The sequence below is a fragment of the Dermacentor variabilis genome, chromosome 11 (assembly GCF_050947875.1).
Source record: "Dermacentor variabilis isolate Ectoservices chromosome 11, ASM5094787v1, whole genome shotgun sequence".
NCBI classification, from domain to species: Eukaryota; Metazoa; Arthropoda; class Arachnida; order Ixodida; family Ixodidae; genus Dermacentor; species Dermacentor variabilis.
In genome coordinates, this window is record NC_134578.1 from 108,242,943 (window position 1) to 108,266,756 (window position 23,814).

The following is a 23,814-nucleotide window of genomic DNA, read 5'->3' on the forward strand; positions in this document are numbered from 1 at the left end:
TCTTCCTATCGCCTCTGCAGTTCCAGCACATGTCCTTAGAGTGTAGGGGGAACTGTCACCATTGAGCCCGAAAATGTCGAAGAACTCTGTTCTTGCAAGGGACCTGTTGCTCTGGTCGTCTAAGATGGCATACATTTTTTCAGTGTTGTGAGGCTGAGTCGGGTGACTAACTTTCACCAAGCAGATCTTAGAGCAGGATTTGCCACCGCCGCTTTGACCGCAGACCTCCGTACACTTTGATGACACTTCAAGTGCGGAATCTTGGTCTCGACCTACATCTTCAGAGTCGTGATGAGCTGCAGGAGACTTATGGTTGACATTTCCGGCATGAAGTGCTGTGGCATGCCTCTCGCTACCACAATCGTCACATTTGAGAACTGTTTTACAGTCTCTTGCAAAGTGGTCTGTTGAAGCGCAGCACCTGAAGCATATTCCATAATTTTTCAGCAGAGATTTTCGTTCATCCAGCGGTTTTTCTCGGAAAGTACGACACTTCCGGAGGGGGTGAGGCTTCCTGTGCAGAGGACAATACTTGGTTGTATCATGCCACTTTGGTGCGTTTGAGGGCGGATGGTCGGTGCTTGCTTCCACGTCCGTCAGTTGCACTGAGATGGGCGTTCTTCTCGTGCCGTCATTCGCAGCCCATCTGTCTGCTCTTGGGAGCCTTGAAGGGGTGCCACTTGCAGTGTTGAGTTTGAAGCTAGGATCATTTCTCGTTTTCGCTTGGTCCCTGATAAAGCTGGCAAAGAACGAAAAAGGGGGAAAGGCGACCCGATGATCTCGTTTGTACTTCGATCCTTTCGCTATCCACATGTCTTGCAAGCGCTGCGGCAGTTTTTCTACGATGGGGTTTACCCCTCTTGCCGTGTCCAGATAGGAAAGCCCAGTCAGCTGAGGGTCACATTTTGCAGCCTCAACTTCAAGAAGCAGGTCTCCCAGCTCTCTGTTTCTCGGTGTCCTTGTCGGACAGTCTGGGGAAACTTGCGATTCTCCTGAAGATGGCCTCTTCTATAATTTCCGGACGACCATAGCATTCCTCAAGTCTTTCCCAAACTACATCTAACCCGGCTTCGGGGCAGTCGACGTGCACGGAACGCAGCCGCTTTGCATAGCTCGACGACTCGGCACCAAGCCATTTCACGAGAAGATCAAGTTCTTCGCTTGCCGTAACCTCGAGAGTCCGTGTCATTCCCTTGAATGTAGATTTCCACGCCCGGTAGTTCTCAGGGCAGTCGTCAAACTTCGTAAGTGAAGTACTCACAAGGTCGCGTCGAATCAGATACTTTGCCATGGCGGTCAGTTCTGGGGCGTTAGCTTCATCTCCCTGCTGACGAGCAACGTTCTGGGCGATTCCTTGGTTGTGAGCGCTAGGAGTGCATGGAGCGTGGTCTTCAGCTGCTTCATCAACGTTCTGAAAGACGTAATGCTCTCCGCCGTCATGCCGCTGCGATTGCTGGCGCGGGCCAATGCGCACGTGAGCCTGGTCAAGCACGTAGTCAAAGGTACGTTGAGCGCGGTCTTCGGATGCCTCCTCCACAGTCCGACAGATGTGATGCTCCCCGCCGTGCTGATCTACGGCAGCCTCCAGGATCTCTGCTTGTGCTTCCGCGGCGGCCGCTTCTCTATCCAACTGCAACACATGTAACTCGGTGTCTAGCTCGACTTTCTTGCGTTCGATCTCCGCGGCCGCATTTTTCTCTTGTTCTTCGAGTTTGGCCTTTTCCAGTTTCACCGCGGCTTCTTTCTTCATAAGAGAAGCCTGCACTCGCGCCGCGGCGGCCTCCGCTCTTGCTCTGGCGGCGAGCATGCTTGGCGTTGTCGAGGCGGTCGAACGCTCCGAACGGGCTGAGCGCGACGAATGCCGTGACTGCACAGAGCTTGCCATTTTCTCAGAGCATGCGAGACGAGATTGGTCCGGACTCACTTGAGCAGCGGGCGACTTGCGGTCTTGCGACGCCATGCCGTGTGTGGCTGCGAGGCGAAAACGGAGCTTCGCAGCGCGGAGCCAGCGAGCCGAGCCGCCTAAGCCTAGGCGCTTTGGAGACGCGCGTGGGATGCCGACTCGGCGTTCATCGCGTTTTTACTGTTCTGATTCCGTGGCACGCGTTGGGGCTGCGGCCACTCCTCAGATAGTTAACGAGTCGCAAACACCAAGAAAATTAAAACTTTATCCTGTGCATTTACATACTCGTAAAAACGCGGTGCTGCCACAGTCGTGCAGCGCGAAAGAACAAAAGAGGCGCCGGTCGCGTAAACAATGCAATCCGAGAGGGAGGAAACGAGAGTGACGGCGCACGGGGAGAAGGAAGAAGAAGGGAGGGGAGAGGAGTCCAATGTTCGCAGACGAAGGCGGCGCCCGGGCGGGAAACTTGAAATGGACACGGGACAGCACATTGACAGTTCGAAGGAATGGCCTTAAGTGCGCATAGGATGCCAAGCTCAAGAAGACACTGCGTGCAGCCATCTGTTGCCGAGGGGTCGCAACGCGTCGCCTGTACTCTGACGCATAGTACTCCTACAGAAGAAATTTCAATTGCAAGATCGTCAGGTTCTACCGCTACTGAGCTCAATTATGAACGTCATCTGTCCGTTTTTAGAGAACCACCATTCTACGTCAACTGAGCAACGTATTGCGTGCAGGATTGGTATCTCTGTAGCAGAGGAATGCTCTACAAGCTAACAACACTCTTTCGTGGACAGAAGGCGGACGTCACAAAAGCGACTAAACGCAGAAGATGGCGCACTTCATTAACCTGTCCAAACGACTAGAACACTTCAGGCCCATTTTTCTTCGTCGAGCATGCGTTGCACTTTCCCTAACGGCATAATTTCTCCCTTGCTTCACGCTTTCAGCTCGTCTTTTCCGCCTTTATCAGTGCATCGCAGCAAAGCGGATAAAGCCACCTGGTTATACCCTTTCTGTTTACCCTTAATTCCTCTCTTTCTTTCTCTCTCTTTCTTTCTGCATCTTTGGAACTCCTCGCTGGGTCTACGCATGATACGGATTTGAAGAAAGTTTGCTTAAGTTATCTTATTGCACTAATTTCTCCTTCAGTGGACTCACCACACACTCGTACTTCGAATGAAACATTCCTAGGCCTTCTACTAGAGTTCAGAAAGTTGGGCTTTTTCATTGTTCATTGCTAGGTACAGCGTGAAGTAGATAGGACGAACAAAAGTATATCCGTCAGCTGACCCTGCAATACAAAAAAGTGGCTTTATGCGCCTTTACCACACTGATCCTAATTCTCCCCGACGTCTTAAACTTATGTGAAAGCGTTGGCTTCCCCTTTTCCGACAAATTTGATAATCTCAAATTGTGGCAGAACTAGCTCTGAAGGTCGCCAAACAAGTTGAACACAGTGTGTTCAACTTGTTTGACGTGCCGTTAATAGAGGAGCTTCCTTTCAAACTATGTTTTTTTTACGTAAAACCAGGTTTATTCAACGAGGGCTGTAGACTCAGAAGGTCCGAAGCGAAGGACAATAGTTAAGCTTCACCTTCTATCTCGCGCACTGTGTTGCCAATCCCGCGTGTACCTGGGCTGTGCTCTTCCTAATCACCTTTTTCATTACAATTGCCCCGCAGAAAACATAGGAGCTATCCTGCAATCTAAGTGTGGACTCAAGCAGTTCAAAATAAGGTTTCAGGCATTCTACGGGAAAGATGTATCTTGCACGGTGGCGCAGGTGGCATAAGGGGCTCAATTACGTAGTTAAGGGGGAATGTGCGCTCGACCACACGGTAAGGTCTATCAAATTTTTGGAGCACTTTGGACGAGAAACCAAGAGACTGGGGCGGTAATCGCAACAATAGAAGCGTTCCCAGAAGAAAAGTAGCAACGCGAGGCTGGTCGTACCCGATCTGTTTTTGCCGCTACTCGCCAGCCATAGTTAAACGCCTGACTGACTGGCTACATCTATGGGCATATCAGGGGGTTCAAAGATCGGCGCGTACTCCGGGGCATCGGGTTGATAAAGAAGTAAATAGACTGTCGATCGTATGAAACGGTAGGCAACCCTACAATAGGAGGAAAGGAGAAAAAATCCTTTTGGGGTTTTCGTAGTGGCATTGTAGGCTTAATTCCCTAAGAGGAGAAATTGAATGAATAAAAAATTGGTGGGCCGTATCGTCTGAAATGCTCGACAATAGCGTGCGAGGTAGGAGTGGAGTTCTAGGGTGCAGGAGTAGCTGATATTGAAGAGCTGACTGTTGTTTATTATATGTTCTTGTTGTTGTGGCGACAAATGTTATCTGATAAAAGTCTGCAGACTCTGTCTCCGTGGCTTTTGGTAATGAACAATTGAATATCCGCGTTGTCTTGGTTTTAACTGTGCACGATAGTAAGCTTTCCAAAACGTGCTACAAACAGGACAGATGCTGGGAAACATGTTTTCTATGGATTACGAATAAATTCAAGTTCACAGCCTGCCATTCTGAGCCATAGCTGTAATCTGCTTGAAATACTCTTTAGCCACGCTCTTTTGGCTTTGTCCGAGAGCTTCTTTTCAATTTCGTTTATGAGCGATGACACTCTTGCTCATAATGTTTTGAGCTTGTCGGGATAAGGGGGTAAGCCAACCGTGCTTTTCTCAGAACACCGAACCCTGAGGTTGGCACACCCTGCCCGTCAACCGTGGCTCAATAAAAGCTCGAAAAAACAATACACGACAACCATGTGTACAAACGGAAGGCATCCGTTATGTTTGCAACTAACACTACGAGCACGCTAGCTAGCTAGCTATAGTTTACATCACTGAGTGTTTCCTCGAAGAGAATAATACGCTAGGTAAAGAACGGCTCCCGACTTACCAGGTGGGGATATGGACAGCTGCGGTGACTGCCACAGCAAAAACACGGTTGACCCACCACGTGCGGGAAAACGGGAGCGGCGGCGGAGACTCGCACTCGCCGCTTGCTCGGGCGATTCGGGCGATGTCAAACGCGACGTCAGAGGGATCTCACGTGACACACCCGGTGGCGCTGATATCACTTGCTGTTCCACTTCGCCGCCAGCGAAAGGAAAGTTTCCCCTCTACCCAACGTTCTCGACACGCACGTGCCCGACTCGACGTTCTCCGCGCGTACGACGGTCATGGGACCAGAGGGTTCCCCCAAGCTCGTCCTAAATGATTTTTCTCTTCATGTTAAGAATATTATCTGGAAGTGTTGTTCATTATGTATATGCGTCACCTACGCCACGATTGGTGACGCATGTGCATACCATCGGGATTTCGCGATGCAGTTCATAGCTTATTTAGCTATAACTTTGCAAATGTTAGAAAAGCCGATGCGAAGAGGGCTGAAGACGTCAGGTCTGCCTTCTTTGTTCATGGCCCCATATATTCCAAGGATCAGTGAGGTCGTGATACCGAGGCGAAGCATGTGAATTTGGTCACACGACAAATAATAAATCAAGACATATCGCCCACCCCCCTCCCCCAGCTGCCGCTGATTGAGTTGCCGCCTCCCTGTGTCCTTTTTTCAATGTGCTTTATCATAGAGTTGATACGAGGAAAATAATTTTAAGTCAAGATAGCTTTGCTATTCAAAGCACCCGGTCGCCTCAGCTTCCACTTTAGGGCCACCAAGCTGAGAACTCTCAATAACTGTGGTTCATTTCAAGGCCTTAAAAACGCTACTTTCGAAATATTTGGTTAGAGCCAGTAAATCACACGAGTAAAAGGCAGCGGGAGGCAAGAAGCCGCACGACACAAGACAGTATTGTGTGCGTGGCATTGTAGAAAATTTTGCCAAGCAGAGGCAAGTAAGATATACACGAAATTATCTGGCTGGTGTCCTGTTCCTTTTTTAATGCATGGTCTTCTTTACGGGCTTCAGATAGGTTTGGGGTTCCTGGGATCTAAATATGTGGCCACCTTCGTCTGGTCAAATCAGACCATTTGATGCTTTCTGGTGTAAGTAGGACTAAAAAAGTCGCAGTTTTGCCCGAAAGGAGAAGCACCAATTGCGATAGGAAATTCGTAGTAGCTATACGAGGTAAGGATAGTCGTTTTATTGACCCTATCAACTTGTAAACATTCGCTTACTAACTAAATTAACTATCATAAAACGTATAAGTGCGACTGAATGAGGCCGTAGAAATAAACAAACACACGAAGAAAACACTGTATCTGTTTGTTTCTGCGTCGTTTTTTAGTCCCGCTTACACATTCTAACGTGGATTAAAACCAACTAACCCGCCGACGTCTCTTAACAAAATTAACAAGCAAGGAGTCACGCGCGCACAGGCAAACATGAACACATCCCGCTCAGTTAGCGTGGAAACTCGCCGTCAAAATGCTGGAGTGAAGAAATCGCGGCAGCAGCAGCGCGCGAATTGACCTACGTACACCAACGTGCAACGCTAACGAACCGTGGAAAGCACAGCGCATACGAAGCTACCGGCAATACGCGCACTCTGCAAACATCGCAGATTCTTTTGAAGAGAGGCGTGCGCGGGCGCGCACTTTAGCCACGTCGCAGACCGCTTTCAAGATGTGGCGCCCGCAGCCGCTGGAGAAGAACGCACCCTCCCCCCCCCCCCTCGTTCCTAGCCTTAACCCCGTGCCTCTCCGGCCAACCTTCCTCGCTCGCGCGCGCGAGATGGAGTCGCGTTCGCCGGGTCACGCTCGCACGGTCTAACTCGCACATACAGCATACGGTGCTCGGCCACGCATTTATCGCCCTTGCACTTTATACCAAACCTCACGGCGACGCCGACGCCGAAAGGCGCCTGGACTCTCTATATAGCTGCTATCGCAATAAAAGGGGCATCCAAATAAAGTTTGAACAAAGAAGACGCATCAAGTAATAAAGCGTAATGAGCGCGAAAAGTTATAAAGGAAACTCACATGCGCTCGCTCAAATTGCGGACGCCTATAACGGGAACCAGTGATGCGTCATTACGCAACAAAAAAAAATATGGGTCAATCCTGAAAGTCGGGCAATCTAAACGAACCCCATGGTACACTAATGCACCTAAGAAGACCTTATCTTTCTTTGGTGTCACTTGGTGTTGACTTGCCTGTCTTATTTTGTGCTATTAGGTCATGAGTAAACAACCGTTCAAAGCTGCGTGATCGCGTAAATATCACCAATCCTGCAGCATTTCAGGCGTTTCATAGTGTCACGTGGTAGTGAGGGTTCAGAAGGCAGCAAAACTGTGATTAACGAAACGGGCGTTTTATTGGGAGAACTTGTGCCCTCAAAAACAGGCTACACACAAAGAAGGATGGTAGCGGCGAACACGATCGGCGGTCGTCGAAAATCTGATCAGCGGGTCAAGCGCGCCCGCTTTTTTACAGCAGTCGTCGAATGTTCCAGACTAATCGTTCGGACCCGCGTGCCTTCCACAAAGTTCTACACCATTCGCGTCACACGATGAAACTAGATAACACAACGTTCGGCGACAACAGACAGCCGGATAGAAGCATCGATAACTTTCCAGTAACTTCGGATACATGCAGGGGTGTCCCGCGCTGTGCGATTACATTTGTTAGGCGGCCAAACGTGGTCGCCCGATAAAGATAGGTACACGTGTCAATAGTCTGTACCTGCGTAGCCACCTTTGACTGCTTGGTTACAAGTAGCAATGGTTGCATAACCTCTAAAGGTATTGCCACTGACGATCACTTTATATGCTTCCTGCTGCTACTTGCACTCTTGTATCGTGTCTCCATACAACACCGTCAAGAAATCTGAAGTACCTGAAAATGTTTGATCGTCATTGGGGCATAACATTCTCTAGCACACATTGGTTACATGACAATCGCTACACTACACCGGAGATGGAAGTGCGTTTCAGCCACACGCCATGGCGCCGTAATGCATAGACGTTTTTCACAATGGCTGTACTAAACTGTTTAATTTTTCAGCTTCTAGCAATGAATACCCTTCTCATAAAATAAACGAACGCACTCATTCTGGAATATCTACTATATAATTGTTAGCGAGGGACACAAATTAAATATACACAGTCCTTTACTAGCTCTCCACATTTCTGCGCACAGTATTGTCTGACAGACAAGTTTCAACGTTTGCGGATAAGTGACTTCGGGAACAGTTGTCCCTTGAGTTCCCGGTAAATCAAATCATTCATATTGTATTAGGAAAAAAAGGAATGATTGCGCTCCGTGAATAATGAACAGCTTACCTTTGTTGCTGGAAAGCCATTCTTGTTGTTTTCATTAAAACCCCTGTAAAATATGAGATCTAAGTTTCTTTAAACAATCGATACTAGTGCTAGTCATGTAATGTTCTAACGCTTTTTGCTACAGTAGCCTCTGTTCCCTTAATGCTGCTTTGTGGTTTATTGCAGCTTGCACCTAAGTAATGGATTGCTTCTTGTTATTTTTGTATATCTCGTTTAGCATGCTGCCGTAGTATCGTGTTGTATTTAAGACAAAATATAACATAGCATTTTCATTTAGTACAGCACAACGTCATAATTTGAGAAAGCAAGTAAATATCCGCGACAAGAGGCATAACTCCTTTAAGAGGATGCTTAGGTCGGGGGCTCCTATCCAAATATATGTAAAAGGAGAATTCGTTTTTCTCGGCAACCACTACACCAAATTTGGCGACGTTTGTTGCATTTAAAATGAAAACTTAATAGCTAGTGACTGTTCGTTTCGAATTTTTAATTTATGTGGTAAATGTTTTATTAAAAAGTGGCAAAGCTGAAAATTTTCAGAGAACGAAACTGTCTAGTTAACAACGCTGTAACTCAGCAACGAAAAATGATACCACAATGGTGTGAATTGCACCTAATAGCACATTTAAAGCGGACAAAATTTATATGTTACACATGAATCTAAACAAAATTCGCAATGTGGAAATACAGCTTTTGGGGAACCCTCGCACAAAACGTAACAAATCCATGTAAGATATAAAATAACATATCAAATTTGTCCACTTACAATGGTCTAGTAGATGACGTTTACAGAACTGCGATGTCAGATCTTGGCGCAGAGCTATTAATTCATAAAATTCGTGCTTCCATCTTTCTCAGGCTTTCCAATTTTTGAAAATCTTTTTAACAAAATTCAAGCCCTAAATCGAAATTCCGTATCCAACAGTCACGAGAATTTAACCTTCTCTCTTAAATGGAACAAATGTAATTAAAACCGGTGCAGGAGTTATCTTAGAAAAACATTCTGCGTTTTACATGTATTGGAATAGGCCGCGTTGGAGTTGGGCCGGAGCTAAAGCTTCCTGTTAACTCCATATCTCCTTAGAAGTACATTAGTGGTACAAAAACACGCCTTTGGCTCCCCATAGCTACAAGTCTAGCGGCGCAGCGCTGAAGGGCAAGATTATAAGGACAAGCCGAATGCCTGTTCTTCCCAAAGAAGACACGAAGATCGTTATTAGGCCAAGAGGTGGGCTGGATATTTCCAAAATTCGAGCGGACACGGTGGCTGACACAATACTTGCAGCCTCCGGCATCAGCCAGCACGAGCTCACACAAGACACTCTGTGCCCGAACTTACAGCAAAACATCATGGTGGCCAGCACTCCCAGACGGGAGAATGCCGATAGATATGCCCGCATCAAGGAAATCCGAATCACAGGCAAGCTTCACGAAATCTGCGCGTACGAGACAGCCCCGCACTCCACGTGCAAGGGGGTCATACGTGGCATACCGTTACAAGACGACCAAGCGACGGTGGATGGCAAGATTGTTAACCAGAACAACCCTCTTGCACTAGGAGCCAAGAGAATCGCTCAGACTACGACCATCATCGCCTTTGACGGGCTGCGGGTACCGAATTTTGTCAGGTACGGAACGCTCCTGATGAAATGTTCCCTATATCGAAAGCAAGTGGACGTATGCCACGCCTGCGGAAGACTCGGACATCGCGCCGATGTATGTCCAACACCGAGTGACGTCATCTGTCGGAGATGCAGCCTGCAAAATCCTGATGAGCAGCATCAATGCACCCCAAAATGCAAGATCTGCGGCGGTCCGCACCTTACAGCCGGTAAAGAGTGTGCGCATAGATTCAAGACACCGTACATTGTTTGCCGACGACGCTTCGAGCGTGCCAGGCAGCAAGAGCAGCTCCCCACGCCGTCAATCGTTCGATCCTCCGATCTGCAAGCCTCATCCAGCACCAACCGTAGGGGCAGAAGACGCTTGCGCTCGAGAAGCCACTGTACAAGCCGACGGGGCTCCAGAAGTCGCTCTACCTCAAGATCGCGATTCACATCGCCTTCTCCAGCGCGCTCCAGCTCCAGAAGCTGCTCCAAGTCCCGTACTGGGAGCGACTCATCCAACAGCTCACGTTCGAAGACCCCCACCGGGGGTAAAGGCAAGTCCTCTCTAACGTGGGCCGATAGGGCCCGTGGTAACCAAACGCAGGCGTCCAACTCTCAAGACTCGCACGACCTGCGTCTCACGAATGAGCTCGAAGAGCTTAGGCGTGCCAATGATAGTCTTAGAAAGGAAAACGCTCTGTTCAAGGAGGAAATCAGTCGGCTAGCCGCCGAGATGGCGGAAATACGGAGATTGGCGCTCACACAGCCAGCTTCTCAGCCTGCCGCACGCTCTTCGGCCATGGACACAGTGGAGGCCCCTCCCAAGACGGTTGCAGTGAAGTGGCGTGCCCTGGATGACTCCAGGGGAGACGAGATGGTAGAACTCCTGTCTGATCTCTAGACCGCCATCTCCAACATGCAGACAGGTCTCTCTCATGTACAAGAAATGATCGTGCACCCTCAGGTGGGCCTGGTCGCCCTCAGCGCTAGAATACTTAAGCTGGAAGGAACCAGCCACGGATATTTGCCAAGCACATCTACAGCACAAGTACTAAAGTTGCACAGCGTCATTGCCCCACCGACGGAGGGTGCCATTATGAATGCGGCACTTTCGCAATCCATTCCCAAGCCCAAACATGGATAACGGAACTAACTTCATAACTATGTGGCAGTGGAATTGCGCAGGGTTCGTCAGCAAACGGGCGACTCTGCGACAATACCTAAAAAGCGTAAAGGACAAACCCCAAGTAATCGCCTTGCAAGAAACGATCACGTCATCACCTATCAAACTCCCCGGTTTCCCTACGTTGGCTTCCGCTGAAGGAGGAAGGGGGGTCGCTATCCTGGTTAGTAAAAAGTTCACGTGCCTTCAGCGACACCTTGGTCCCGTGGACAATGGGATCGAGTACGTCATGGCCGAACTCCTTGTCGGCCCCCCTACGCAGCGCTTAAGAAGAAACAGTATTTTCATACTGAATGTTTACTGCAGACCCAGCGTTCACAGAGCCAGGCCTGGTGGTATTCTCAAGAAGGCCGTGCATTTGGCAGGCTGTCAGCCTCTAGTCGTCATGGGGGGTTTTAATGCCCAGCATCAGGCGTGGGGCTATTGTACCAATACGAAGAAGGGTAGAGACATATGGGACGCGGCAACGGAGGAAGATCTTACGCTGATAACCGATAAAGACTTTCCAACAAGGAGAGGGAACTCGGTGTGCCGAGATACGACTCCGGATCTTACCTTTGTCAAGAACCTGGAAAACGTCAAGTGGACCAACACAGCCATGGACCTCGGTAGCGATCATTGCATCATCAAAGCGGTGATCAAGACTGCCCGTAACAAAAAGAGGACCTTTAGGTTCACTGACTGGGACTTGTTCCGGGCCAACCGCTCCGAGCGCGTCCTTAACGTCCTTAAGACTCTTGGTGCGACGCGATAAAGAAGGATGCGGCTAGAGCCACCAAGGAGGTGACCACCGATCTGGAGATGGACAGGATGGACAGTAGGCTGGCGCATCTATTGGAAGCCAAGCAGGCACTGATCGCGAGATGGAAGACTCAGCGCCATAACAAAATACTACGCAAGAAAATTTCCGATATAAACAAGATGATAGAGGCTCATTGCAAGGTGCTATGCAAGCAGCAATAGGACGAGCTGTGCGACTCGGTGGAGGGCCAGCTGAAGAACGGTAAAAGCTGGGGTCTCCTTAAGCACCTACTGCACGATGGCAACACCAAGTCCAACCAGAAGAGAGCTTTAGCGAAAGCTGTCCATTTGGCCACCGACTCGACTCCAGATGAGGCAGTCACAGAGCACCTCATAGAGAAGTACCTGGCGGCCACGGACGATCTGGTGCCCCCCCAGTTTCCCGAGTGCGAAGGGCGTGACGTACCATCTATGGACGAGGATTTCACCGTGGCTGAGGTCAAGCGAGATCTCGCATCCCTCAACGGCAAATCTGCCCCTGGGCCTGACGGGATCACCAACAAGATGCCCAAGCATCTCGACGACGCCTCAATCGAGTTTATTACGCACAAGATGAATGACATCTGGTGCAGCGGCATCATTCCCAAGAGCTGAAAAGCAGCCAACACAGTACTCATACCGAAGCCAGGTAAAGCGCCGAGCATCGACAATCTAAGGCCCATCTCCCTAACGTCGTGTGTTGGAAAGATGGCCGAGCACGCCATGCTTAACCGCCTCACTGACCATCTCGAGTCTAACGAATGCTATACACATAACATGATTGGCTTTCGGTCGGGGCTTTCGACTCAGGGCGCCATAAGACTGATCAAGCACCAGATCATTGACTCTACCTCCGCCGACACTAAGACAATTCTCGGCTTGGATCTGGAAAAGGCTTCTGGCAACATATTGCGCGCCTTTATTCTCAAGAGCCTGACAGAGTGTAACGCCGGCAAACGGGCGTACAATTTCGTGCGCTCCTTGCTTTCCTCAAGGTCCACTAGACTCAAGATTGACGAGTTTTTTGACCAAGGAAATCCCGCTTGGGCCAAAGGGAACACCTCAGGGGGCGGTGATCTCCCCGACGTTGTTCAACATCTCCTTGATCAACCTGTTGACGGCCTTGAACAAAATCCCGAACATTACCCACACGATCTACGCGGATGACATCACCATCTGGTGCTCCAGTGGATGTGAAGGGCAGGTCGAGGGTGCTTTGCAAGAGGCCATCGATGTGACGGAGCGGTATCTTATCCCCACCGGGCTAAGGTGCTCGCCCGCTAAATCCGAGCTCTTGCTCTACAAGAAGAGGCCCAGAGGCGGTTCACACCAGTCCTGGAAGCCAGCAACAGAGAGCCACATTACATTATTCACCGGTAAGGGCTCCCCAGTACCGCGGGTAGACACTATCAGGGTCCTAGGAATGTTTATCGAGTCGAACGGGGCCAATGGAGCCGCCCTCAAACGCATTTGTTCCAAGACCGAAAGCGCCCTCGGCCTGATCGAAGAATCGCAAACAGGTACCGCAGGATCAAGGGAGACAATCTTATCCGGATTATCCACGCCTTCGTGCTATGCCACCTCGCTTATTCAGGGGCTATGCACAACTGGCTCGTATCAGAGCGCAACAAAATCCATGCCCTAATCAGAAGAGTCTTCAAGCTTGCCCTCGGCCTTCCCATCCGAACGCACACAAAAGACCTCCTTAATTTGGGAATTCATAACACGTTCGAAGAAATAGTTCGAAGAAATAGAAGCCCGAGAATTTTCACAGTTTGTCAGACTCTCCGGTACCCCAGCGGGCCAAGCCATACTTGGCAAGCTGGGACGTAACCCCACGGTCGTCAGTCTCGACGCTGTGAAGCTGCCCAGTGACGTAAGGTCCAAGATTTATATACACCGGATGCCACGATATATGCATCCCACCTACAACGAAGGACGAAGACGAGCCAGTGGTAAAGCTCTGCTCGCCAGTGCCCGCTTTAACAAGGACCGAACATGCTTCGTAGACGCTGCTTCGTACGTTCAAGAAGAGGCCTTCTCCTCAATGGTCATCGACTGTGATTCCAAAATCCTTAGCTCCGCTACCGTCCGCACTTCTAATTCCAGCGTTGCAGAGGAAGTTGCTATTGCTCTTGCATTGACGGACAGTGTACATGACACGATTTATTCGGATTCCAAGGCCGCTGTCAGGGCCTTTCAAATGGGAATGGTGGCTCCCAAGGCCCTACGTATCATCCAAAGTGCCAAAGACATGAAACATCACTCTTAGGCCTGGTTCCCTGCGCACCTTGGAACCATTGAGGGTGCCTCGATCAACCCCAACGAGGAGGCGCACTCGGCTGCACGAGGTTTGACTGACCGTGCGCTGGGCAACGCGTCCTCTCCTGGGCGACCCGAGCCTCTCTGCTCTACAACGAAACCTGCAAATACAATATTATCTGTCAAGAAGACTCCTACCTTCGCCGCACTCCTCGCTGTGCAGGGCCCAGGCAGTCACTCTCAGGCTTCGGCAAACAAGCGCTTACCCGAGCCCCGCGGCGCTGCACACAATGTACCCCGAACGGTTCCCAAGCCCGGACTGCCCTCTGTGTGGTGATTATGCGGACTTCGAACATGTCCTGTGGGGCTGCGCCTTTGCCGGTCCCCCTTTCACTCAAGAGGAAATGATGAAGCTAATTAGGGCCCAGGATCAGACCTCTCCAAACCTGGCAGTCCAGAGGGCTCGCGAGAGGGCCGTCAGGTTCCACCTGATGGTCCCCGAGTGGGCCTAGCCAGGTGGCGTGGAGTTTGCTTACGTCTATAGTGGACCATATGAAGTTGTCTCACTCACTGACTCACTCACAGCGCATTGTTTCAGCTCAGTGTCTAGAACTGGGCTGCTAAGATCTCGTAGAGTTACTCTTCCGGCAACTCCCAAGCAAATAAATGGCTGAATATATCAACCTCATTAAAGACGTTTTTACTATCAAGCAAAAGCAAAAAAAGGCACTCATTGAAGAAGGCAATCAAGACACAAATCCAAGCGCAGTGTCTTGCGCGAAGCCCGTAAGCGCAATACCAAACAGAATACCAGGCTTCAAGTGGGCGCCACCAAAATCTTTAACAGGGACTTCATCAGTACCCCGTTTGGGTACTGGTGCAGTGTGTGTGATCATCTCTGGCATCTTCGAGACATCGTTTCTATCGACGAGGCGTGGGTTTCCTCGCGGAAACAAGAGTTTCCTGAGGATGACATGGCAACCTTCAAAGTTTGGAAGCCCTGCCAAGGCTCGCTCCGGAAAGGTCAGCTCAGATCCTTCGCCATTTAGAACAGGTATGTACGTGTATTCGCCTCAGCAACCTTACTTGCCCAAGCTCAGCTTGCTTGCGGAGTGGTTGATTTCCCCCCGGATACTGTTTATGCAAATTCGGCGGCTTCTGTACAATGGCGACCAATACGGCATTCGTGGCGATGGTGAACGTGCCCTTGGAAGCTGATACTGCCTCGAGGAAGCGCGGCAGCTGCAGAGGGGCGATGTGACCTTGATGCTGTCTATCGCTTCAAGTCAAACTGAGTGGTAAAAACGCAGCGCCGATGCAGTTACGAACCGTCTGCGCCATCTGTACACCTACACTCCGCAGATACGCAGGTCGCTTTCAAAACAATGCGCGCGCGGCCATGGAATGCGCCGTTGCTGGCGGAGTACAACGCCAGACACCCCCCCCCCCCTCCCTTCGCTGACCCCTGGGACGATGCGTACGATCGAAGACAGCGTGATGCCTCCCCACTTTCCCCTTTTGCGCGCGCGAGATTGAGCCATGATCATTGTCTCACCGCCGCACGCTCGCTCGCTCGCTCATACAGCACTCGCTCATGCAGCTCACGCGCGCAGGGACAATGTTATCGCCCTTGGAGTTGATACAAAACATCGAGGCGACGACGACGGCAGAAATGCGCCTTGACTTTCCATATATTTACTAGCGCAATTATATACGAAGTGCATCAATGCGCTTACGCGTAACGCTCGCTCATGAAGTTAAACGTCGCTAATTTCTTTTTTAACTTCAATACGGCAGCTCATTCCTAATTTTAGTGTGTGGAAATTTGGCAGTATGCAGTTGAATCTAAATATTGAAGTAATCTCTAAAATATAGTGCTGACTTCCATTACCATATTTTTAAGCATTTTTATGAGCGAAATTCTAGCCAATAGAATTTACCACGTTAACCAGCACTTGAAAGGAGCTTCGTGTGCGTTTGGGTCGTGGATTATTATGTCTTTTTTGCGCTGAAAAGTTATTTTTAGAATACTTACATACATTCTCTGAGACAAGTGGTTTTATCTCCAAAGCAATTCGCTCCATCAGGAGGAAACCATGAGTCAGCTTTTGTTCCGTACGGTATGCATTTCTGGTTATTCGAGTCGTAGTAATATCCTCTCTCTCCGCATTCAGGGCAGCGCTTGTACGGTTCAGCATAGCACTTTACTGGAGCGGGTTGATCTGTCATTGAACATGAGGGTGTAATTCAGGTGCAGTCATTCTTCAAGGGAGTTTGCTTTTTCCCAAATGTCTAAAACAAGCTTCATCATTTGTGGAATTTCACCATACAGATGAAACTTATAATAAAACAGGACATTTCTTTACATATACATGGGTAGTAATATCGGTAGCGAGAACTGGAGAATCATGAAAAATAATTCCACTCAAGACCCAAATGTTGCGTATAATTAATTATTTCTGCTGCAGAGAATATTTAGAGATGAAAAAAATCAAAGCAAGAGTTTCCAGCACAACTACCTTCCACTAACCACGGTTACATTTAACGGACAGAGCAGACAATTCGCAATGTGCGGAAATCCTAGACATGCGCTTACGCTGCAATTACAATGTGTTAATTTTTCTGTGTCGAAACGGACGAAACATGTTCTGCATTCTTAACTGTCTCGATCAATGTGAAAAACAAATGGGCAGTATTGACATAGTATCTAAGTTAGCGATATTTTAACGCATGTTTGTCGCACGTTAGAGATTTGCACTCTGCAAGTACGAATAAAAATACTTGAAATACTATGAAATGTGGCTTCTGGGAATTTTCGTCCCGAAATGCGTCCTTATCGTCACTGACATTACAGTCACTTAATGACACAGCGTGGTAATTGGTGAGGTCGTCCAGCAATAACGATAGGTAGGAAGAGTGCAGCTCGAAAAAAAAGTGGGTGGTGCGCATTTCTTCCACAAATCACATTGAATTACTTTTTATTTTATTTTATTTACCTATTTATTTTCCTAGGCTCAATCGCCCCGAAGGTCTTACAGAGAGGAGGGTAAGAATAAATGTAAGTGTTAAGAACGGTCTTGAAATTCCTGGATTTAGAGATAGCATTTGTGAAGGCAGGGAGGTGGTTTCAGACTTCCAAGGTTCTTGCTATAAGTGAGCCTGAGTAAACTACTGTGCTAAACAATTTTTGGGCATGATCAATGCGAGATGATACGTACGATGGCCGATGGAGCGTTCAACCGTCGTTCAACCGCTTCTGAATTTCAGCCTGTGCCCACAAGTTATTCTTGCCAGCATGATCTTGGCCAGCGTTTCTAGTGTTCCGAAATTCAGATTGAGAATCTAAATGCCGAGAGTGGTTGATTAGAGCCAATTGCAGCTCACAGCTCTGGTTCCTTAACGGATGACTTGGCGAAAATGATTGCACCTGACCTCACCTCTGTACACGCCATGGACATACGTCTCCTGCGTGAGTCGTACAGTGGCATCTTAGATTTCGGCGACAGGCCTTTAGGCCAAACATATGTTGTTCAGCATATCATATTGACCGCAAATAAAGACGGGGACAGCGGAAGAGAACACATAAACAACACTGGCAATATTTATGTGGTTCACCACCGTATATACACTGGAGACAGGAATCCTATTCGTCAGCGTCCCTATCGTGTATCGCATGCTGAACGTCAAGTCATCCAATCAGAAGTGAACAACATGCTCTGCAAACAGGTCATCGAGCCATCAGCCCGCCCTTGGGCTTCGCCTGTCGTTCTTGCGTAAAAGAAAGATAGTACCTGGCGTTTTTGCTTCGATTATCGCCACTTTCGCAAGATCACGCGACAAGACGTCTACCTACTACCACGAATCAATGGAACCTTGGACTGCTCGTACATTGATCTGCGATCCGGCTATTGGCAGATTTCTGTTGATGAAATGGACCGCCAGAAGACCACCTTCATCACGCCGGATGGCTTCTACCAGTTCAAAGTCATGCCCTTTGGCCTTTGCAATGTTCCTGCGACATTTGAACTTATGATGGACTCTCTTATGCGAGGCTACAAAGGGACCACCTGTCTTTCTTACCTTGACGACGTTATTGTTTTTTTTCTCCAACGTTCGGCAGTAACCTTACCCGACGCGTTGCCATTCTTGCGGTCTTCCGAAAAGCCGGCCTCCAACTGAACTCCACGAAATGTCAATTCGGGCGCCATCAGATTACCGTGTTGGGCCACCACGTTGACGCATCCGGTGTCCAACCATATCCGGAAAAGTTCGCGCCGTACGCAGTTTCCCTGTGCCACGTTCTGGTTCAGACGTACGCTGCTTTGTCGGCCAGTGCACTTTCGCCGTTTCGTCAAAAACTTCGCCGACGTTGCTCGGCCTTTGACAGATCTTCTAAAGAAGAAGACGCCATTCTCATGGGTCCCGAAGCAGGCTCACGTGTTCGCCGCACTCGTCGGGTTTCTGACCACCCCTCCCATACTTGCCCACTTTGATCTGTCTGCACCCACCGACGTCCTCACTGACGGAAGTGGCCATCGCCTCGACGCTGTTCTCGCCCAACAGCAGAATAATACCGAGTGTGTGATAGCTTACGCCTGCCGCCTGCTGTCACCTGCCGAGAGAAATAACTCTATCACTCAGCTGGAGTGCTTGGCTTTAGTTTGGGCTGTCGCCAAGTTCCGGCCATATTTGTACGGCCACACGTTTTCGATCGTTAAAGACCACCACGCACTCTGCTAGCTGCCTTTCCTTCGGGACCCGACTGGATAGCTTGGTCACTGGGCTTTGCGGCTCCAGCGAGTTTCATTTATTGTCAACCCGAAGACTGGACGCCTCCATAAGGACGCTGACTGCCTCTCTCGTCGCCTAGTGGATGCCCCTGATCCTGCTGTGCAGGATCCTGTGACGTGCTTGATGGCTTTTACTGGCATGACCGACATGCACGCTGAACAACGCGACGAGTCCTGACAGTCCATCATCGCCGGAGTGCGATCGGGCAACACCGACGGTATGTGCCGCATGTTCGTGCTGCACGACGGCATCCTCTACCGCCGCAATATCAACCCTTACGACCCTTTGTTGTTTCTTGTCCTTCCTTGTCATCTGCGATCCGTCGCTCTCGAACAACTTCACGATGCAACGACGGCGGGACACCTTGGAGTTTTACGTACATACGACCGCAATTTGCGAATTGTGTCAGCCCCGGAAGAAACCTACCCTGCCACCTGTCGGACGACTCCATCCACTTGAAGTTCCCTCTGAAACCGGTATTTCGCGTAGGCGTTGACCTGCTTGGCCCTTTTCCGACGACGACTAGAGGGAATAAGTGGATTGGCCATCGCTACCAATAACGCGACACACTACTCGATAGCAAAGTCGTTGCAGACTAGTTGCGCCACAGACGTCGCCAATTTTCTCCTCCACCACGTCATTCTCCCCCATGGTGAACCTCCACAGTTACAGACCGCAGCCGCTTGTTCTTACCTCGAGTTCTCGACGACCTCCTCCGCTATTGTGCGACTGAGCACAAGCTGTCCGCCGCCTACCACCCACAAACGAACGGTCTTACGGAACGTCTTAACTGAACAATCACAGATATGCAGTCGATGTACGTCTCCAACGATCACCGCGACTGGGACATTACGCTGGCCTACGTGACGTTCGCGCATAACTCGTCCCGACATGACGCCGCAGGGTATGCAACCTTTTATCTCTTGTATGGTCGCGACCCCACATTGTCCTTTGACAGCATCCTCCCTTCTGTGCCAGGTGTTGCAACTTAGTACGCTCTTGAAGTCATCGATCGCGCTCACGTGGCACGGCAAGTCGCTCGATCTCGTTTATTAGCCTCGCAGCATATAGAAAACGAGCGTTATGACCGGTGCCATCGCGATGTGAAGTTAGCGTCAGGGCTTGGCTGTTCCTTTGGTCACCATGTCGTCGGGTTGGCCTCTTCCAGAAGCTTCTTTCTTGCTACACGGGACCTTATGAAGTCCTGCGTCAAGTTAACGGTGTAAGTTACAAGATTTCGCCGCTACACTCTAACGCATCCTCAAGTCAGACGCCTGTTGACGTGATGCACATTTCGCAGCTGGAGCCATAGTTTGCTCGCAATTCTTCGCCTACCATGCGCCGAGACGGCGCTTCACCACCCGAGGGTCCTGTTACGGAACGATGAAAGAAGAGCGAGCAAGAACATCGGAGACGCTAGCTATTGCGTGTTGTTGGTGTTCAGCCATCTTAACTACTCTGACTCATCCTGTACATATATTGTAAATATAATCTTTCTCTAATGCCAACATCTCCGTAACAGTACTGACATGACCTTTGCTTTGTTATAACAATTTACTGATGTTATGTATGGTTGTCCAATTTATTGAATGGATCCACTTCCTTATGTAATGCCCTCGGGCCCTCAGGTTAATGATAAAAAAATTTAAAATAAATAAATGCGCGTTAACGTCGAACACAAGACCCGGGATTCCGTCCTGTCGTACGTAACCTTCGCTTACAACACGGCGACGCAAGAAACACAGATCACGCCATTCGAGCTGGTTTGCGGCCGGAACGTGACGATGACTCTCGACGCCATGCTGCCACACGTAACCGATGGTAAGAATATTGACGTCGCCACCAATCTCCAGCGCGCCGAAAAAGCCCGACAGCTCGCCCGCCTGCGGATCAAAACCAGCAGAGGACCGACAGCCGACACTACAACATTCGACGACGCTGCGTCGAGTAGACAGGGCAGCCATGTTAGGGTTTGCCGTGTTGCACCCCGATAGGCCGACAAGGACTTAGCGAGAAGCTGTTACGCCGCTGTTTCGTACCCTGCAAGATCATCCGACGCATTTGCGCACTCGACTATGAGGTAGTACCAGACGGCATTTTGCTATCGCGCCGTTCAGAAGCTGTAATAGTCCACCTTTTGCGACTTACGCAGTTCTAAAGCCGCTAATGAACTTTGGGATATTGCCTAGCTGACCTTTGGGCTTTCTTTTTTGGACTGTGTTACTTTGCACTTTGTTTCATTGATAAGTGTCCTTTTCTTCTTTCGCTCTCCTGGTATTTTTGCAGCATGGGGACGATGCTTGCTTCGAGGCGCGCATTGACAAGTGGACTTGTTTATCTTTTCTGGGTGTGCGCTTCTCACCATCTAACAAATGTTATTGCTCAGCGCGAGACGCGCCCGCATGTGTCGGAAGTTTATCGAATGCTATCGATGGTTCTGTTGTCACCGAAGCTTGTGTAAGCTGAGTGCATGTGCGACGCGAATTGTCCAGAACTTTCTGGAAGACACACGGGCCTCATCGATTACTCGCTAACCTTCGGCGACTCGTGTACAAAAAAATCCGACGTACTTGACCGACAGGTCAGATTTCTACGATCACCCACTGTGTTCGCCGCTATAGTGGAGCTTTGAGTGTAACCTGTCTTACACACACACACACACACGCACACACACACACACACACACACACACACACACACACACACAAACACAAACACGCACACACACACACACATATATATATATATATATATATATATATATATATATATATATATATATATATATCGTATGGAAGGAGCGCTATATTGGACCACGCTTTCCAGCACTTTTGCTCCGGGAACGCTGCTTTTCCTGAGAGTCGGTTACCTGCTCTAACGGTCGGTCCCAAACGCCGCTAGCTACTAAACGCGTTTACAAGCGGTGGAGGGTGACTCGGCCTACAACGTCCATCCTGGAACTTCGATCCCGTACTCTACGCTCAGTCATGCCTGAAGACGCATCGCAGCAAACCCCTCCTACTCCATCCTACCAAGTGCCACTTCTGTCTATCATGTACTCTGGTGTGATCGCCACAGGGATCCGTCCAGTTTCAGCGGCGCGGCCGATACCGGCGTCGAAGACTGGCTGATCACATATTGGGGGTAAGTACTAATAACAAATGGGACAACCCAGCAAAACTGAGCAGAGTGCTTGTCTATGTCGCGCATGTGGCCAGTCTCATGGTACAACAACCGCGAGTCTCATTTCTTGACATGGTTCATGTTGAAGACTTTTTTAGTGGCTTTGTTTGGTCGCCCTGATGTGCCCAAGCTGCGTGCAGAGTCGCGTTTGCGCAAACACCCACAGCAACCGGGTGACTCATGTAAAAGCTACATTGAGGTTTATGTGTGCTCCTGCAAGCGAGTCAACGCGACGATGCTGGAGTCCGACAAAATCGAGCACGTCATTGAAGGGATAAAGTAGGATGCTTTCAACATGCTTCTTGCGAAGAATCCTCAGTCCGTCACTGCCATCGTCACTCTATGCCAAACCTGCAAAGAGAAACGCAGGCAGCGCTCGCTGACGCGTCGCAATTGATCGCGCGACGAACACATTGCTGGTTTAGGTACCATCTCCAACCAGTCAGCGCTGCTCGCAGAAATGAAAGCGTTCGTCCGAGATGAAGTTTCACGCCAGCTGTCCTTGACGACCTTCGGTCAGCCGCCGCATCTCCAACAGCCTGCATCGAATTTTATGCCTCCACTCCGTCGCGTGATCGCGCGGGAAATCGTCGAGGTCTTATCAGACCAGCGCCATCATTTTCCTGCGGCTGTTTTACTAAACTACGCTGAAGTCACGGCGTCGCTGCAACATGTCTCGGTGCCTCCACTACTCAGTTACAGGGAAGTATCGTGCGTACCCAACCACTTTCTCTGAGTATGCCTCCCAGTTAGGCCGACGTCATGGTTAGGTGCCAACTGCAGCCCGCCATGTAGTCATAGTGGCAGCCACCCTGTACTACGCGTCCTGTGCCAGCGAACCAGTAGCGTACTCCTGACTACTCGCCCATAAGCTTTGCGTGCGGATACGCCGGTGACGTCGCACGTTTTTGTAGTCGTGTGCAGCCGCTTAGCGGACCACCCTTGACTAGCCTACCAGACCGTGCATATGACGACCACTCGTCTCCTATGTCCCCAGGAGCGCCCGACACCAACAACCCGCCGTTCGCCATCTCCTGGCCGTCGACCTGTCGCCTATGCGACCTCGCCCCGTCGCTCGGGACGAGGGAAACTAATCGTCGCAGTCCAAGAAGCAAGGGCTGCTACATGTGGTGCCCTGAATTGAATATTTAAAATTTAGCACAAAATACGGTAACTCATTAGCTTAACGCAGCAGCTCTAAGCGACTGCTATCAACATGCCGTTGGCGTCATTTACCTTAAGTGTACACTTTATTGGCATTTGGTTTAATTTATTTGAAACGCCAGGTATAGGCGACTTTTGCTTTAGGAATATAATGTGAACCAACAGTTGTGGAATTTGTTTCGTAGAAGAAATACATAACACTAAATAACTATTGGTTACTTTGCTCAGTAGTAACATTTGCCAGCATCTATACTAGAACGACAGAAAGCTGAGCCACTTGGTAATTATTCAGAATCCAAAATTGTTGTCAGCATCTATGAGTTAAATGCTACTAATGTTAGATTATGCGTTGATTGTGCTGCTCTCTTTCTACTGAGGCTGACTCTCATAAGAGATGATATTCATTATATGCAAAAACATTGATAAACTTTGCTCTACTCTTATAGAAGCGGTTGATTGAGAGCTTTTGTACTTCCGTTCAGAGCGGCATTTATAAAAGGCCTTACTGGCGAAAATGTGGCCTTTATTTTCTATGCCGTGCACGCTTGTGCGTATTGGTGTTTTTATTTGCCCTGTGTGCTTATTCAAAACTACACCGCACTTTCTCTCATACAAGTCGTAGCGTCTGCGGTTATGAAACAATCGCAGCAGGCACTAGAGAAGTATCAAGGCAAAATATAGAAGAAGAG

At 49.4% G+C, this 23,814-nt stretch overlaps 1 protein-coding gene across 1 annotated transcript in view; it reads right to left on the reverse strand.

Annotated features, from left to right (window-relative positions):
• The window catches only part of LOC142563065 (uncharacterized), an 82,039-nt gene that overhangs the window by 30,790 nt on the left and 27,435 nt on the right, over positions 1–23,814 (reverse strand). The window contains exons 4-5 of the mRNA XM_075673576.1: positions 16,023–16,209; positions 8,156–8,198 (exon numbers count right to left, since the gene is read on the reverse strand). Coding sequence (XP_075529691.1) covers positions 8,156–8,198; positions 16,023–16,209 — 230 coding nt within the window. The remainder of the gene's footprint in view (positions 1–8,155; positions 8,199–16,022; positions 16,210–23,814) is intronic.